We start from the raw sequence: 18,074 nt of genomic DNA, 5'->3' as shown, positions 1-18,074 counted from the left end.
AATGCCCAGTAAGTATTTACATTACAAATCTGCTGTTTTAAATGCCACAGACCATGATAGCAAGGAATGTTCAGCTTCCAAGCCAATTTATACAAATTGCCAAGGAGAGCAACCTGCATACTCTTGACATGCGAGCTGTGGAAGAAAGAGAAAGAAAGTCAAAAACTAAAAAAAAACAAAACTAAACATTTCCTATCAATAAGTTAGAAAATGCATCCAAACAATAAATAGCAGCAAGCCTTCTGGGAAATTTGCCATTGGGAAAAAAATGGAGATAACCATACCACCATCAGTCATTCGCTTCTATTGCCCACCATTTATTGAGTTCATTAAAACCAACTCAAAAATTCAACTCAACTAAGAAAAAATGGATGTAGAAGTGAAGGAGGTAACAAAAGACTCTGTTTTGGAACTTTTTGCTGAGGAAGAAGTGAATTTTGAACATGTCCATACTTTCCCATAAAGGATAAACTGAAGTCTGAGAAAACAGTCCTCAGCAGATAATCAAATTGATCAACCTTAAGAAATCTGTGCCATGACTATCGTTGCACTCGTGAAGATGGATGTACTGATCATGCACTACTATTTTAACCTATGACTCCATTATTTTCCCTGGCAAAGAAGTCAAGCTTGCAGGTCTGCGATTACTCACTTTGATCTTTGTGAATAGGAGACACATTTGCACCGGGACATAGATAAACCTTTAAATTTATGGTTAAAGGTTTATCCGTCTTCCGCACTTCTGTTAATATAATTAGATAGATTCCATCAGGCCCAGTGCCTTATATTAAATACTTTTATCTTCATCAGTTTCCATTTGATATCAACATTCCTAAAAAAAATTAATTTGTGAATGTAGATGCAAAATATTTATTCATTCAGCAGGTTTGCATAAAACGATCAATAGTTGGGACATCTGCATCCAGTGGACCAATGTTTTTTGAACAAGCAGGTCACATCATTGCTTCATGTCCCAATAAAAGCAGTATAAGAATCAGTTTTATCTCTCCTTATAGCTGCAATAAACCACAGTAAATCATTACAGTGCATACTATTTTAACAAAAATATTGCTGGGTTGCAGCCGGCTTCCCTTATTATTAGTTTTCTGGCAGTCCCATTTGTATGAAACTGTTCTGACAAAAAATTCAGTATAAAACTTTTCAGTCTGCCAAAAGTGCTATGATGAAAGGAACACTTTATTTTTGCTTGAAATTTTGTTATTTTGTTTGCTGTTATTTTTGCTTGAAAGAAGAAATGGTAGTTTTAAGATGCAAAAGGATTTGGTAACACTGTTCTATGTTTTTCACATTTTGTGCATGTTTAGATTCTCTCTCTCTCTCTCTCTCTCTCTCTCTCTGAGTATGGGTATAGTGTATTGGCCCGTTTTTCACAAAAAAAAAAAAAAGAAAGAAAGAAAGAGTTTGGTACCCATCTTTTATTTTTTTAGTAAAAAAAGAGAGAAACAAAATGAAAGAGATCCAGCGTTTTCACGATTCTTGGAAATATTCCTAAGCCAAGAAGTTCTCAATGCCATGACTCTCTAAAATGATAAATGAACTTGTTTGGCAGGCTGGTGGGGGCTGCTATTTATTTTTTGCCCAGCTCTACTCCAAATTACGCTTGGAGGAAGAGCTGAGCAAAAAGTAAATATATTGCTCTCTTAATAATTAAATTTTAATCTATACGAAATAAATCAATGATAGAATCTTACAACTTTCTAAAATAAAAGCATTGGAAATAGACAAAAATTACATTTCAGGCGTTCAGGTGGTTGCCCCCCCCCCCCAACCTGAACGCCTGTAAATAAAATGCTGGGGGGGACAGGAAATAAAAGGAAAAAATTGTGACCACCATTTAAGAACCCTTGCTGTAAACAGTTCACTCAAATTTGTAGAATTAGTAATCCTGTTACTTGTACAGTTTTGTCAGTACATTTTTCATTAATTGTGAATTTTCATATTAATATGGAGAGAAAAAAACATTAAACATCAAAAAACAAATATTAATAATAAGGTTGTACCTATACTATATACTCTTCTACATAGCGTACATTCAAAACAATACTCTCTGAACAAAATATTTTTATTCTTGTAGTATTATTTATTTTAAAATCAGTATATAAATAAAGTGAAAATTGCTACTTCTATATATTAGAAAAGTGCAGCAGAAATTATTTGAGCAAATAATGATTCTTTTGAAATAATTTTTGGCAATATTCATTAAAATGAAATTGTGGTACAAAATAATTCATGCATCTCTGAAAAGTTCATTGTAACAGGATTTTATTGTATTATTCTGTTTCCCAGCCAGCTTAGTGGCTTGATAGAATCAGCAAATATCCTTGTACCTCCTGTTAATGAGCTGTGCCAAGAAAAATTCTACCCTATGAGCCTTGCACAATCTCTTCAAGGCCAAACTGATTGAAAAAGCTCTTAGCATACAGTCACATCTATCGTGCCTAAGCAACATTCCAGACAGTTTAAAATTTAGCCTGAACTTGCAGCTGTGGCTAAATCTTGGTAATCTCCTATGCTTAATATCTTCTATAATTTTGTCAGTACATGTACAATATCACATTTTGCACCTTAAAAGATAATTGTTTTAGTGTGGTGGGGGTTTTTTCAGCAGTGGGCCACATTGTTAGAAATGCCTTGTGTACCACAAGGGGCACCCAGAAGCTGCCAGTCAGTCCATAATTCCCCCCCCCTCACACACACACACATCTGTACCTAGAACTCCTGTAACACATTAAATATTTTTGGTAACCATGTAAAGGAATTATATGGCAAGTGCTTATAATAAAAAAAAAACTAAAACAATTTTGTTTATACTTAATGAATTTATTTTTTGGATTAACATATCCATGTTCGTTTATACAGAATTGATATCACGAGGAGCTTGCTAACCATCCGTCTTGCCCTGTTAAATTAACATTAAAAAGCTGGTAAATATGAAGTGTAGATTCCTGTCACGTTGAAACTTTTTTGTCATAATTTGTGGCAATGAAATTGTAGGCTGTGTTTATCTTTTTCTGATTTTTAAAATCAATTGTATAATTTTTTGCATTGTTTTTCCCCCAAAGTAAGAAGGAAACCAGTGACAAGGGCCGCACATATCAATTACTCTGTTCTACAGTGTCACTAACATTTGCTGGGAGGGGGGGGGGGGAAGAAACATACCCCGCTGGCAAATATTAGTGACACTGGTGCTCTTCCAGGTTAACTGAATCAGGGGTTCCCTAGCTTGTTTCTGGAAGTCATACCATACATTAAGCAGACTCTTATGGATGAGAGTAGGCATCTCCTTATTTCTGTAATTTTTCAATTTTATTTAAATTTTTGTTCACATGCAGGTGACAGCTGACATGTCATCAGTATTACTGATTGCAGTTTGCAATAATCTCTTCAACATGGTATGATAGTACCTTCATAAAAAAAAAGCATACTTTTTATTCTGATTGCGTTTCATTTTTCAGTTCTTCCCATTTGTACTGAAGTCACTTGAATCATGATTCAATGCCATCGTGGGCACCACAGTTGGTGGAATTGTCGTCCTCCCTACCTATATTGGGTGAAAAAGACCCGAGTTTGAGTCCCGTCGATGATGCAAAGAATTTTTATGGGACTTTTTCACAATGTGGCTGAGTTTGTCAGTCTCAGGAAAGGGTAGTATGGTTTTTTCTTCCAGCAAAACAGAAAATTGACCTCAGAACACAGGCAACATACAGACAATAGGCAGACTGGCCATAAGACTTATTGAGGCAACCACAGTAGGCTGGAGGCCAGTGTGATTTTCAATTTACACACTGATCTATTTGTTTTCCCCAGTCCACCTCTGCATATAGACAATATACATGGAGAAATATGGCCTTAGTCAGTGATGCTCCTTAAACCCTACTAAAACAACTTTATTCAAAGCAAATAATAACTTCATAAAGAAGTCCATTGGTGTACCTATCAATTTTCATCTCGTGATTGCAGCATTTTCCATTACACTGGCATTATTTTCAGTCACCTATTCTTTACTATAACCACACATTAATTCAATAGGATTTAAGTCCAATATATAATGGAATTAATAACATCATGCTGATTAGCTGAATTATCTTGTCTATTTTATATTGGTATATAAATGGGAGTAGTGCCAATATTCAAAAGGGGCTGCTTTTAGCCTTTGTTCATAACCATTCTATATATATATATATACAGGCATACCTCGAATAACGAATAGGATGCGTTCCACGAAATTACTTCGTTAAGCGAAACTTCGTTTTCAGAGGTAAAAATACTATGGCCAGAATAGGGATACGTTCCTACGTAAAGAAAATGAAAAGCTTTTTTTTTTCGAACAAAGAAAAGTTTTATTAAATAAACAGTCAACTTACATACAAAGTGAAATCTCATTTTAAAATATGAGTCTAAAGTTGATTGTTTATGCTTTTTTCCTCTTTCATTTAGCGATTGCCTATACGGAGTTATTGCATTTAACACTGATCGCTTAACAATAACACTTCTTCCTAAATCAGGATCATTTTCACTAAAAAAATTTGAAACGTTTTCAATGTCATTTAAGCACCCTTTTAAATCTTTGGTTGTTAACACTTTTTCGGCAGGAACTTCTTTAACTTCGTCTTCATCATCTTTGTCTTCGTTGCTAACAAGGTTTTCTAAATCTTCCACTGAAAAACCATCTTCTGCATTCAATAAATTTCTAACATCCTCTTCATCGACATTTTCGAAACCTAGTGATTGAGCCATCTGGATAACTTCATTTCTAATTTCTTGGATGTTATTTTCTTCTTCTAGTACAACTTCTGGCCATATTTTGTGCCAAACTCCATTTAAGCATTTCTTAGTGACTTCTTTCCAAGAACTATCAACGTTTTCAATTGCGTTTTTAATGGTGTAGTTTTTCCAAAAAGTTTTAACTGTCATTTCCTCTTTATCCTCTAGTTCAGTTAAACTGCTTAATGTTCGACGCAGATAATAAGCTTTAAATGATGCTATTACTCCCTGATCCAATGGTTGAATCAGGGAAGTTGTGTTTGCTGGAAGAAACACAACTTTGACAGGAATGCATGTGTCCAACGTGTTAAGATCAGTAGGATGTCCCGGAGCATTGTCTGACAACAAAAGAGCTTTTTCTTCAAAGTTGTTTTTTTTGACAATACCGTTTTACTTCAGGACAAAAGTGGTTAACAAACCAATCAGTAAATAACTCCTTGGTAACCCACGCTTTTCTATTTGCTTTCCATATTACAGGTAAATTCATTTTTATGTTACCTTTTAACGCCCTCGGATTTTCTGAATGGTAAACTAATAACAATTTTAATTTATAATCGCCAGAGGCATTTGATCCAAAGAGTAACGTTAAACGGTCTTTGGCTGCTTTGAACCCAGCAGCTGATTTTTCTTCAATAGAAATAAAGCTTTTTGTTGGTAGCCGTTTCCAGAACAAACCGCTTTCGTCAACATTGAACACCAAATTTGGAAAATTTTGACGTTCAATTATTTCCTTTAGTTTTTCTGGAAACTTATTTGCAGCTTCTCCTGTTAATTTTACACTATGAATCCTGGCCCGTTTTTTAAATTTCTCGAACCAACCACGAGAAGCTCCAAAGGTTTCCGTAATTTCTTCAGTTTGTTTAGATTTCAGGTGATTAAACTGGAATATATTTTTTTTTATGTTAAATGGGGATTGAAATTTCCGACTTCGTTATATCGAAGCTTCGTTAGCAGAGGTAATGTTAACCGAGGTATGCCTGTATATATATATATTTTTTTTTTTCCAGTTATGCATTCATAGGTTTTTTTTAACAGATGCCCCTTAGCTTTTGTTGCCAATTATGACAGAACTGCATGCTGCAACCAAAGCTGAAAGTGGGGGGGGGGATTGTTTATATAAGCCATGTCCCCAAAAATTTTCGGGATATATACAGCTGTTTTATAACCCCCTGTAATTTTTCAATATTTCCAAGAAAGACAATCGGTTTAAAAAATCTGTTGTTGCATTCTGGTTACAGTGTTTTGTCCTTTATTTAGCACTAAGTATCAACACTGGTATATGTGGTAATTATGAGTGATGTGTTGTTATTAAATACATCACTCAGCTGCCTTTAAAATAACACTACTTTTATTACTATTGATGAGTATTAACAGTGGTAAAATAGAAAAGATTTTTTCCAGTACAGTTTTCTATAAAAAATATATAAGATCTATAGTATCCTAAGTATAAACTCAGACTAGTTCAAACTGTAGTGTTTAAAATACAATATTTACATAATTCTTGAAGGACTAGAATGATAATAATAAATGATTAGAATGCTACATTATATATAAGAACAGTTAGGGAAAGAATAGTTTCAAATTCAAACTGATACAATTCTAATTGTAATCATTTTGAAAACTAAATTGCAATTAAATTTTGTACATTCATCTGGACAAATTCATTGAGCTATCTCAGCTTGTTTCCAATTCCAAGGAATGCAGATCTCACCATCTTGTAATACAGAATAGTAATGTGAAACTCGCAGTCGTGAATCTCGCAAATAAGCTGCCCAGAGATCAGCATTTTCTATTAAACGCTCACAGCACTTTACCATTAAGTCTGGCGTTATATTGTCATCTTTCTTTAATGACAATAATCCTAATACTGACATACTCAAGCAATGAACTTCCCACTCTAGAACTTTCATTCTGTCAAAAAATAAAAACAGTTGTATATGTAATTATTTGTATTATAATCATAATTGTATTAATAATATATTATTCCTACTAATCGTGTAGGAAAAATATATGTTGAATATGAATGTTTATTTCTGGAAAAATTTCAGCTTAATTACATATAGTCTGTTCACGACTGGACAAGCCTTGGCATTGTAGGTGACTACAGTGGTCTCAGCCAGTTCTTGAATTCTATACAGTAAGATCAATCGATGATGTTAAAAACAGTGAATTCTAATATGGGAGACCTTCAGGAAATTAATCTTGGAAGTTACTAGGGTTTTCATACCCATTAAGAAATATTGTTCAAAATTTAGACCTAAATGGTGTCAGATGATGTTCTTGTTGTTGCTTGGGTTTTATTGGTGCATTAGCGACTAAGGCTATGATTCGCCAAAACCTGGTCATAAAAAGTAAAATTTTCAGTGGCCTAATGATTTAGATCACTAAGTCAAGGTATAAAAATAAGTATAAATTAAAAGACAAATATCAGTAAAACAAGTAACAATAACAAGGTAGATTTTTTTAAATATGAGTGAAAAGGTTTACTGATTTCAAAAAGCTAAAAATAGCAGGCACATGGTCATAGTTGGATAAAATCTGACTGAGTGTATACGGCTCAGTAAGACGGTTAAAAGCGGTAAAACGGATATTGCTATAATCTGGACAGTCAACTAAAATTTGTCTAATTGTTAAAATTGTGCCACATGACTCACACATAGGAGGGTCATCAGCCCTCAGCAAAAACGAATGAGTCAAATGACTATGTCCTATGTGGGTCTGGGCAAGAACAACTTCCTCCTTACGATTCCTCCGCAGACTAGACTGGCACGGTTCAATTACAGGCTTTATACGATATAATTTATTCGTAGTCTGTCTATTCCACGAATCTTGCCATTGGGAGTGTATCTTCTCGTGTATTATTTGCCTGTAGTCTGTATAGGGGACTGACAGGCAGTGGTTATTATTGGGAATTGCTGATTTGGCTGCGGTGTCAGGCAAATCATTTCCCCTAATCCCAACGTGGCTAGGAATCCAGCAGAAGCGGATATCATATTCACGTTCACGGAGGAAGTGAATCTTCTGCTGAATGCTCGACAGAACTGGATGAGAATTATATCTTACAGTTATTAAAGCATGTAACACGCTGAGAGAATCGGAATATAAAATGAACCGTTGGTATAGGCATTTACTAATCTGATCCAAGGCTAACTCTATAGCGTGCAGCTCTGTAGTAAATATGCTGCATTCAGAGGAAATCTGCTTCGATGTAGTGCAGTCTGTAAAGACAGCAGCAGATCCCACATATGATTCTGACTTCGAACCGTCTGTGTAAACTGGCGTGAAGTCAGAATGTTCAGCTCGGTGTGCTGAATAAAGCTGCAGGTAGACAGATGATGGAGTGTCCGACTTTCCCCAATTTCTAAGGGAGAAGTCGCATGTTGGAACATGAGCATGCCAGGGTGGAAGGGGTTGCTTTGGTGTTTGGGCAACCTTGTCATTAAGGTCTTTGAGCATGACACTAAAAACTGATTCTTGTGGTACTCCCTCCTCTTGGCTAAAGGAACGAGAGAGTGAGTATCCCACATGAACTTGGAAAGATCGATTGGCTAGAAAGTTTTTAATAAAAATGGGAAGTTGCCCTCTAAGACCAAGGCTATGCAAATCTTTTAAGATGCCAAATCTCCAAGTTGTGTCATACGCTTTCTCCATGTCAAAGAATACAGACACCAAATGTTCACGTCTTAGAAAGCATCCCGGATGGATGTTTCCAGTCTAATAAGATGGTCCAAAGTGGACCCTGCGGAAGTCGCACTGGATGTTGGAGACAAGGTCATTTGATTCTAAATACCATATTAAACGAAAATTAACCATTCTCTCCAGGATTTTGCACAGACAGCTAGTCAGAGCAATAGGACAATAATTAGTAGTGACTTTTGGATCCTTTCCTGGCTTAGCAAAGGCAAGAACGATTGCCTTACGCCGGGAATCCAGAAACTGTCCTTCAATAAAGATTCTGTTACATAGAATGAGCATATAATCCATAGATTTTGGTGAAAGATGCTTAATCATTTCATAACGGATGCCATCTGGTCCAACAGCACTTGCTTTGGAAAGAATAAGAGCTCTTTTCAATTCCTGTATAGTGAATGGCCTGTTGTACGGATAGATGCTCTTAGACTTAAAATTAAGTGCCTGTTTTTCGATTTTATGTTTCAGGACAGGAACTCTGGGGAATAGGAAGATGTTGCAGAAATGTTAGAGAATGTTTCCCCAAGAGAATTGGCTATTGCAGTTGTATCTGCAACAGTGCATCCATTATAATCTAGGATTGAAGAAGGGTGGGATGTATATTTTCCCTTCATTTTCTGGATTTTATTCCAGACCGACTGAGTAACTGATGAAGTAAAACGGATCCACGATTCCTTCTGACTCTGGCGGCGGATATAGCATGCTTTGGCTCGTGCGCGTTTAAAGGCTATAAGGTTTGGTTGTGGTAGGATATCGGCAAAATATCCCCCACGCTTTGTTTTGAGCCTTTTTTGCTGTTGTGCATTGTTAATTCTGCCAAGGTTTGGGAAATGGTGGAAACCGTTCAGATGTTTTTGGAACAGCATTCGCAGCTGCTTGGACGATAATTTCTGTGATGTACGTTACTGCATCATTGATAGGCTCCTGACTGATGGTACTGAGGTCAAAATTTGCCTGTTGTTGGAAGGCAGTCCAGTCAGCCTGATCGGTCTCCCACTATGTAAAGAGGTTATCACAGGGAAGTGATCACTTCCGTATGGATTCTCCTCCACTTCCCAAGTGAGCGAACACTTGGGAAGTGGAGGAGGAGTTTCTTTTTCATCCTTCCACCGCTGGCATGCTCTAGAGTAGGCGGGGTGCTCTCCTTGGCAGTTGACACAGGTCGGTTTTGGAGCTAAACATTCCTTGCTCTCCTGGTCTTTAACACCACATTGAGCACAGGCAGGGTTACCACGACAAGATGTTTGTGAGTGGCCATATTTTTGGCATCTAAAACACTGCAGTGGGATAGGATATAAATCCTCACTGGACAGTTTAGATAGCCTGCCTTGGTGGAACTTGGAGGGAGTGGGGTGTTGAACGTGAGGATAAGAACTCGGGTAGGGACGAGATTCCCATCCTTCCGTATCGATATTCTCTTGACAGTTGTCACTCCTTGGTCTTTTAATTCAGAGCAGATCTCTTCTTCAGAAACATGAAGATGGTCCCACTCTGATATAACACCTCGTGAAGAATTCAGAGTTTTGTGGGGGGCTACGGTGATAGGTATTCCCCCTATGGATGTAGAGTTCGAGATTTTTTGTGCTGGAGGCTTCAAATCCTTTTTCAAATCAGAGCCTTCAAAACCCTTGTAATCCTTTCTGGATAAAGAAGGGTGACATCTTTCCAATTGACTGCTCTCCAGTGGAATGGAGAATGAGGAAAAGCGGTGTCACTGATGGTGGTGGTTTATCCTCAGTCCTGGCTCTTTTTGCAGAGGTGTTTTCTATATCATCGTCTAGATTGGGTAAGGGCCTTGTTGGGGCCCCAGAAGAAGATGGATTTAAATTACTCATAGGAGTAAGATAAAAATTTCAGATGCCTTAAGTACCTCACCCACCACGGAGCCCTATGAGGGGACGCCCACTTGTGACCTAGCAGGTACTGCGTACACGAATGGGACGCCAAGTTAGCTTAGAGGCACCATACCCACATTTCCAATAAGCCTTGATCCCATCCCAGGACCAAAGGGAGGGACTCTTATTGGAACACAGTTGACCCTAGCAGTAAGAACCACCCACCGATTGATCCCAGTCGGGCTGGTCCGGGACCACCCGTCTTGTTGAAGCAGGGGCCAAAGTGGTGTATTAAGGCTGGGCCCCTCAACCACCAGGATCCCCTTTCCGAATTCCACGGGTCGCGGCACATGGCTGCACACGCCGTATTCCAATGATGTAACCCTGGAACCAAGGTATGGGCGTAGATCCCAGTGATGCTAATCTGGAAAACCAGCAGCATCACTGGAACGTCTCCTCACCATGTACAGGTGTCCACATTGAGGGGATGTCAGATGAACTAATGAGGCTTGTGGCAGAGAAGAAATATGTATGGAATGCATATAAATTATCAGGCGGCACAGAAGCCTATGGCTAGTCTGTAATCAAGTCACAAAGGAGGTAAGGCAAACAAAGGCTGATTATGAGAAACCAAACCATTTTGCAAAAAGGGTAAGGTAAAGAGGTAGAAAATGGAGTGATCAGCCAGCCTCACACCTGACGTGTAAAAAAAAAATAAATTTACTGTTTATATTCCTGCACAACAACCAAGTAAGTAGTTTACAATAAATCGTCAATACAAATATTTATCATATTTAGTAGTTACGGGCTTGAATCCCGGTCCACTCAATTGTTATTTGTTGCACTATTCACGAATTCTATAGGTTTAGAAAGGTGTTCACACTTTAAATAAATTGGTGCCAGTTATAAGACAAATTTATGCATAAAATTTTGAAACAAATGGGGCTTAAATGTAAGAAAACAAAAAACCCAACAGAAAGTCTTAGAAAGAGAAATTTGTTCAATGAATTATTTGGAGCCATGGACTGTGGTCACACTGGAAAAAGATTATAATGAGTGCAGGAAATACAAACAGCTTTATTTCAAACTCGATGCTTACATATAATGCTGAAAACAACTACCATGAAGCCAAATGAATCAACATAATTTGAAGCTTGGCTAAAGCAACTACTGCCAAATTGGGCAAGTTCTGTAATAGTTTTTGATAATGCACCATATCATAGCAGTCAACAAAACAAGCCTTTAAACACTTTGTTGCAGAAGTAACATATTATAGAGTGGTAATGCACAAATGTATCATTTCAACCTAGTATGCATAAATATGAATTATTAGCCATTTAAACATTCCACATTGAATAGAATACTCCACGAGTTCAGACACGCTGCCTTAGATTTACTGCCAAACCATTGCAATTTGAATTAATATGAGCTAAATTGAAAAATTTTATTCAAAATCTAAATGAAATGGAATAAACGAAACAAGGAATAACTAGCATAAATCAAGAAAAATGGAAACTGTTTTCAAGATAAGAAACAATGTATCATTGAAAAATTTACCAGGTCTTTAATGTTTGCTACAAGTGATAGTGAAATGAAAACAGATCAACAGGATGATTAATGTAAGGTTTTAATTATGTTACTAATATTTATTGAATATTAAGATGTGAACATTTATGCTTGTATTTCTCAGTAATCTAGTATTAAAGTTAACTACTAAAAGAGTTATCATTTTACCAGCTTCATGCTCTTTATTTACCGACCCCTATTTCAGAGAATAAGGGTGCCTACTTAGCCACATCCTCAAGTATCTTCTCACAAAGGGAAGATTTTACTATCTTGCAGAGAGTAAGGTCCTCCATTAGTTGCAACAAAAACAACAGGGGGGGGGGACATAGCTGGACACTTCACATTCACTCTTCCTTCAGCCACTGTTGAATCATTCCAGCCCATATGGAAATGAGATATTAAAGTTCCAAACGTGAAGAATATGTACATTATAAACAGTGCTTATATCAGATCATACAGTACATACCTACCTATACAGTAATTTACCAATTAATCTTAATTTTATGTGCTAAAATTATCTTTACTCTCATTTATGAGAATAAGCAGAAATGTAAGATTAAGTTCCCATTTTTCCATGTCTTAATACAAACGGCGAATCTGGTACACCTAGTCCAAAAAGTTTGCAAAATTAAACGTGTATCAATTTACTTACACTCATTAATAACTGAAATTCATACCTTAAAAGGTAGTCAAAACAAGAATACAAAACATGTTCAAGCTCCAGAAAAAGCATTTATAGCTTTCTTTCAATCATTATACTATTACTCTTAATGAACAAAACCAGATAATTGTTATCATTTGTCATACATTGCATTCAAAATTGAAGCTTTACTGTCCAACAGAAAAACATTTTCCATGTTTTCTTCAAATGAGATGACTAAGCTTACTTAAATACACAACACTTATGGAATTCATCAATTTCAGCATATATCGATGAAAAAGACTTAAAGAGGCAAGTTCTGTAATAGTTTTTGATAATACACCATATCATAGCAGTCAATGAGACAAGCCTTCAAACACTTTGTTGCTTCTGCAACAAAGTGTGACAAGTAGTAGTAGTGGCACTTGATGCAAGAAAGCAAGTGCTTATGCAGCATCAGCCAAAAAAAAAAAAAAAATCACACCATACCCTCCAAATGCCTGTCCAGTTCCTCCTTAAATTTATTTAACCTATCAACTTCCACAACGACAGATGGAAGTTTGTTCCAGCAATTAACCACCCGCTGGCTAAAGGCAAATTTCCGCACATCTATTCTACATCTATCCTTTCTTAATTTGAACTTATGTCCCCGTAGGTTCGTATTCTGAACAAGTGGGAGGATCCCATCAGAATTCAGCGTGCTCAACCCATTCAAGGCCTTATAGACCTCAATCAGATCACCGCGCAGGTGCCTAGTCTCCAGCCACTGCAATTTGCAGAACTTAAGCCTCTCTTGGTAAGAGGATCCCTTCATTCCCCTCATCAATCGTGTTGCTCTTCTCTGTACACGCTCAAGCAAATCTACATCCTTCCTAAAATGAGGCCTCCAGACCTGTACGCAGTACTCAAGGCGTGGCCTGACCATTGCCTTATACAGAGGGACAATCACCTTTTCCCTGCTAGCAAAATTCCTATATATCATTGACAAAACCCCATGACCTGCCCTAGCAGCCTGTCTACATTGCTCAGAAAACTTCATATCTGACTGCACAATTACTCCCAGGTCTTTTTCATTTTCTACCACCTTAAGTGTAGTACCACACAGTTGGTACGTTTCTCTGGGGTTACTTCTACCCATATGCAGTACTTTGCATTTGTCAAGGTTAAACTTCAGTTGCCATTTCTTAGCCCATCTGCCCAAATTATCTAGATCCTGTTGCAGTAGCACACTGCCATTACTGTCATTAACAACCCTGCCAACCTTCGTGTCATCTGCAAACTTTGACATTAAGCCTGATATACCTTCATCAATATCATTGATAAATATACAAAACAACAGTGGACCCAACACCGAACCCTGTGGGACTCCACTAATAACATTAGTCCACGAAGAGCAGCACCCATTGATTACCACCCTCTGTCTTCTCCCACTTAACCATCCTTTTATCCATTGTAGCAACTTACCCTTAATACCATTCTGCTCCAATTTGTACAGTAGTCTTCCATGCGCAACAGTGTCAAAAGCTTTCCTGAAATCCAAGTATATGATATCAAAATTATTTTTTGCATCCAGTTCCTTTGTGACCACATCATAATAACCAATCAAATTTGTCAGACAAGACTTTCCCTTAACAAACCCATGCTGTGTCTGAATTATTGCTGCAGTCTTGTCTAGATGATCCTGCAATGCATCTTTAACCAGTGACTCCATTATTTTACCCGGAACAGAAGTTAAACTAACTGGTCTGTAATTACTCGTGTCACCCTTCGAACCTCCTTTGTGAATTGGGGATACATTTGCACATCTCCAGTCCGTGGGAACCTCCCCTGAATCCAAGGATGCTCTCATAATTATGGCTAAGGGTTTGCTTAGTTGCTTTGCCGCCTCCTTTAATATAACTGGATAGATCCCATCCACCCCAGGTGCCTTTCTTATGTTTAACTTCAACAATTCCTCCTCCACTTTGCTCTCAGTTATTACAAAATCATTAAGCACACTGGTACAATTTGATAACCTTCTTCCATTTTCAAACTGTAATAATTCCTCACGTGTGAATGTAGATGCAAAATACTCATTCAGTTTGTTTGCTATCTGAGCAGGATCATCAACAGTCGAACCATCGATGTCAAGTGGACCAATCATATTCATCCCCTTCCTTTTAGAGTTTATATAAGTAAAGAAATCCTTGCTGTTTTTCTTAGCATCTTTTGCCAAAGATTTCTCGTAATCCGCCTTTGCCTGCCGAACCTCCTTTGTGACCTGATTACAGACTAGCTTATATCTGCTACAGGCTTCTACGTCGCCTGATAATTTATATGCATCCCATGCATTTTTCTTCTCTGACACGAGTCTCATTAGTTCATTTGATAACCATTTAGGCCTAAACCTTGAACAATATTTCTTCATCGGTATGAAAAGTCTAGTAGCTTCCACGATTAATTCCTTGAATGCTTCCCACTTAGAATTTACTGTTTGTAACATCGTCAGTTGATCCCACTGTACAGAATTTAAAAACTGTCTGAGACCACTGTACTCCCCTTTACGGAAGCAAAAACCCTTTCCTTTACCCCTGACGGTAGTTACCTCTTTGAGTAAATCCCACTTCAGCACACTGTGATCACTGCCACCTAGTGGTTCCTTTATCTGCAAATTCTTAATACACGAATGATCACTGCTGATAACCAGATCAAGAGTATTACTTTCTCTGGTTGCCTCTCGAACATGCTGCTGCAGAAAACAATCATCCAATAAATCCACAAAAGTCTGACTAGTGTGTGAGTGACCAACCCACAAGTTCCAGTCAATATCTGGGAAGTTAAAATCCCCCATTATAAGACATTCTGATTTACTGACCCACTCTATTTCTCTGTACAATTGTTCATTGTACTCATTCGAGTCATTAGGCCTATAACACACTCCTACTCTTATTTTTGCTTTCGCAGTGCTTATGTCACACCAAACTGACTCAACAGTGCACTGTCCATCTATATCAACTGGATGCACTTCTTTTGATTTTATGTTTTTCTTAATTAACAGCATAACACCTCCTCCCTTTCTGTCCTGTCTATCCTTTCTGTACACATTGTACTCCCCCAAATTCCAGTTCTGCATTCCTTATATCTTTGTGACACCACGTCTCTGCTATCCCAACAATATCCGCCTTTGATGTCTTGACCAACACTTCAAATTCATCAAATTTATTTACTATACTTCTAGCATTGGTATACATGCAAGCATACATGCCCCTATGCCTATTCCTTGTTACCCTAACACATCCCATATACCCAACTATTCCAGGATGACTGCCATCCGTCCCTGAAACCCCCAACACCCCTCGCTCCAGGTCGCTTCTTATTCTAATAGAAGTTGTGCAAGAATCACCTTCACCTCTGCCTGCGGTTACTGTTAAACTATTAGTCTTTGTATCCCCCCAAGCTAGCAGTTTTCCGACCCACCTAACACTGCCTCGATAGCATCAGCAAATATTCTTGCACCCTTTCTATTTAAGTGTATCCCATCCCTGTAGAAGCAGTCTCTCCTGTTAACAAGTACAGTCCAGGCTGAAAAAAATTCTACCCCTTGAGCCTTGCACAATCTTTCCAGGGCCGAATTGATCGACAAGGCTCTCATCATATACTCCCTCCTATCGTGTCTGGGCAGAATTGCAGACACTTTCAAATGCAACCCTAATTCTCGGCTTTTTTTCAACAGTGACCTGTACTTGTTGAGTAATTCTGCCGGTCTCCTACTCTTAATATCATTAGTGCCAACGTGTACAACTATATCACCTTTTGTGCCCTTGAAAGATGATATCCGCTCTACAACGTCATCAACCTTTGCCCCTGGCAGACATACCCTGGTCCTGTTCCACCTATCCTTTTTACATAGCATGTTCCCCGTTTCCCTGACAATAGAGTCACCAACAACTAATAGTTCCTGTGGGACCAGCGCATTCTGCCTTGGGGTTTGCCGCTGTGTTGCGCGATGACCAAGTGCAAGCTCTGGCGTTGATGTGGGCAGCTGAGAGCTTGATGGGCCCCTCAATTTATTTCCTTCGAGGGCATCCACCCTGTCCTTCAAACCCTCATATAGGCCCATAACAACGCTGAGTTGTCGCCTGATTTCCTTACACTCCTTACATCTCGCACACACAAAGACATCCCCCATGGCAATATCATGTTCCGTTCCAGAGAGTTCGGCAAACATTTCACAAGTTGCACATTTTTTTAGGCTGTGACGCGTTGGAGAATCGCCCCCCTCAGTTCTCCCCCGAGTCACAACACTCCTGCCACTTTGTGCCCGTTGCTTTGCTGCTCTAGTTCGGGGCATGGTAGTTTAAATTAATAAAATCAATAAATTAAATGTCAGTAGTATTTGAATAGAAACTATGAAATAGAAACAGTGAAGCGTATTACTATATAATTATGCGTTAGAGCTACCTAGCTACCTCAATTAAAAAATTTGAATTCCCTACAAAAACTTTGAATTCCCTATATACAAAAACAATGGCTACAAAAATCAAACAAAAATAACGGTTTTACCTATCGTAAGTAAAATCCACAAAAACTCTTTATCTAAATTAAAATAAAAAATAACCAGCGTAACTATAACTATATGACTACGTATTAAGTACAATATAAAACAACGATCATGTAAATAAAAGGCAAACACTTATCGTTTTTGCGGAGCTTGTAACTGACAGCTGTAACTTTTAAATAGAGTCAGCGCCCTCTCAAGTATGACAAGAAATTTTCCATTCAGTGTATAGAAAGAGGTGGTTAGGAAGGTACACGTCTTCTCTGTTTAAGACTGGTAAGGACAAGGATGTAATTATGCCTCTATCTAAGACAATAGTTAGGTATACTTGCAATACTTATTCAGGTCTAGATTCATTAAAAAAAAAAGTTTGCAGGGAGTTCAAAAATGGCTTGAAAGGTGTGTTCAGCAAAGTTTCACAACTAAACATGTATGGGGGAACACTGACTGAGGTGTGTAAAGCACCCACACACTAGCACGACTTTTGTGGATTTATTGGAGAATTGCTATAGCAACATGTTGGAGGGGCAACTAGAGAGGGTAATACTCTTGATTTGATTATCAGCAGTGATGATGCATGCATTAGGAAATTGCAGATAAAGGAACAACTAGGTGACAGTGATCAGTCTACTGACATGGGATTTAACTACCATCAAGTGTAAAGGGAAGGGTTTTTGTTTTCGTAAAGGTGACTACAGTGGTCTCAGGCAGTTTTTGAATTCTATACAGTAGGATCAATTGATGATGTTAAAAACAGTGAATTCTAATATGGGAGACCTTCAGGGAATTAATCCTGGAAGTTACTAGGCTTTTCATACCAATTAAGAAATATTGTTCAAGATTTAGACCTAAATGGATGTCAGATGAACTAATGAGGCTTGTGGCAGAGAAGAAATATGTATGGGATGCATATAAATTATCAGGTAACACAGAAGCCTACGGCTAGTCTGTAATCAAGTCGCAATGGATACAAAGAAAAACAACAAAGACTTCTTTACTTATGTAAACTCTAGAAGGGCAT

The 18,074-nt window shown here is 37.8% G+C and overlaps 1 protein-coding gene across 1 annotated transcript in view; it reads right to left on the bottom strand.

Moving 5' to 3' along the window:
• Positions 1-6,328: 6,328 nt before the first annotated feature.
• Positions 6,329-18,074, bottom strand: part of LOC150079135 (T-cell activation inhibitor, mitochondrial-like) — a 200,974-nt gene continuing 189,228 nt past the window's right edge. The window contains exon 9 of the mRNA XM_090383819.1: positions 6,329-6,696. Within this exon, the coding sequence (XP_090239945.1) occupies positions 6,447-6,696 (250 nt within the window). The 3' untranslated portion in view covers positions 6,329-6,446. The remainder of the gene's footprint in view (positions 6,697-18,074) is intronic.

The sequence above is a fragment of the Mastigoproctus giganteus genome, chromosome 10, assembly GCF_048544385.1.
Source record: "Mastigoproctus giganteus isolate SK-2022 chromosome 10, ASM4854438v1, whole genome shotgun sequence".
NCBI classification, from domain to species: Eukaryota; Metazoa; Arthropoda; class Arachnida; order Uropygi; family Thelyphonidae; genus Mastigoproctus; species Mastigoproctus giganteus.
Note: the sequence above shows the minus strand (reverse complement) of the source record. Positions and strands in the feature narration are given on the sequence as shown.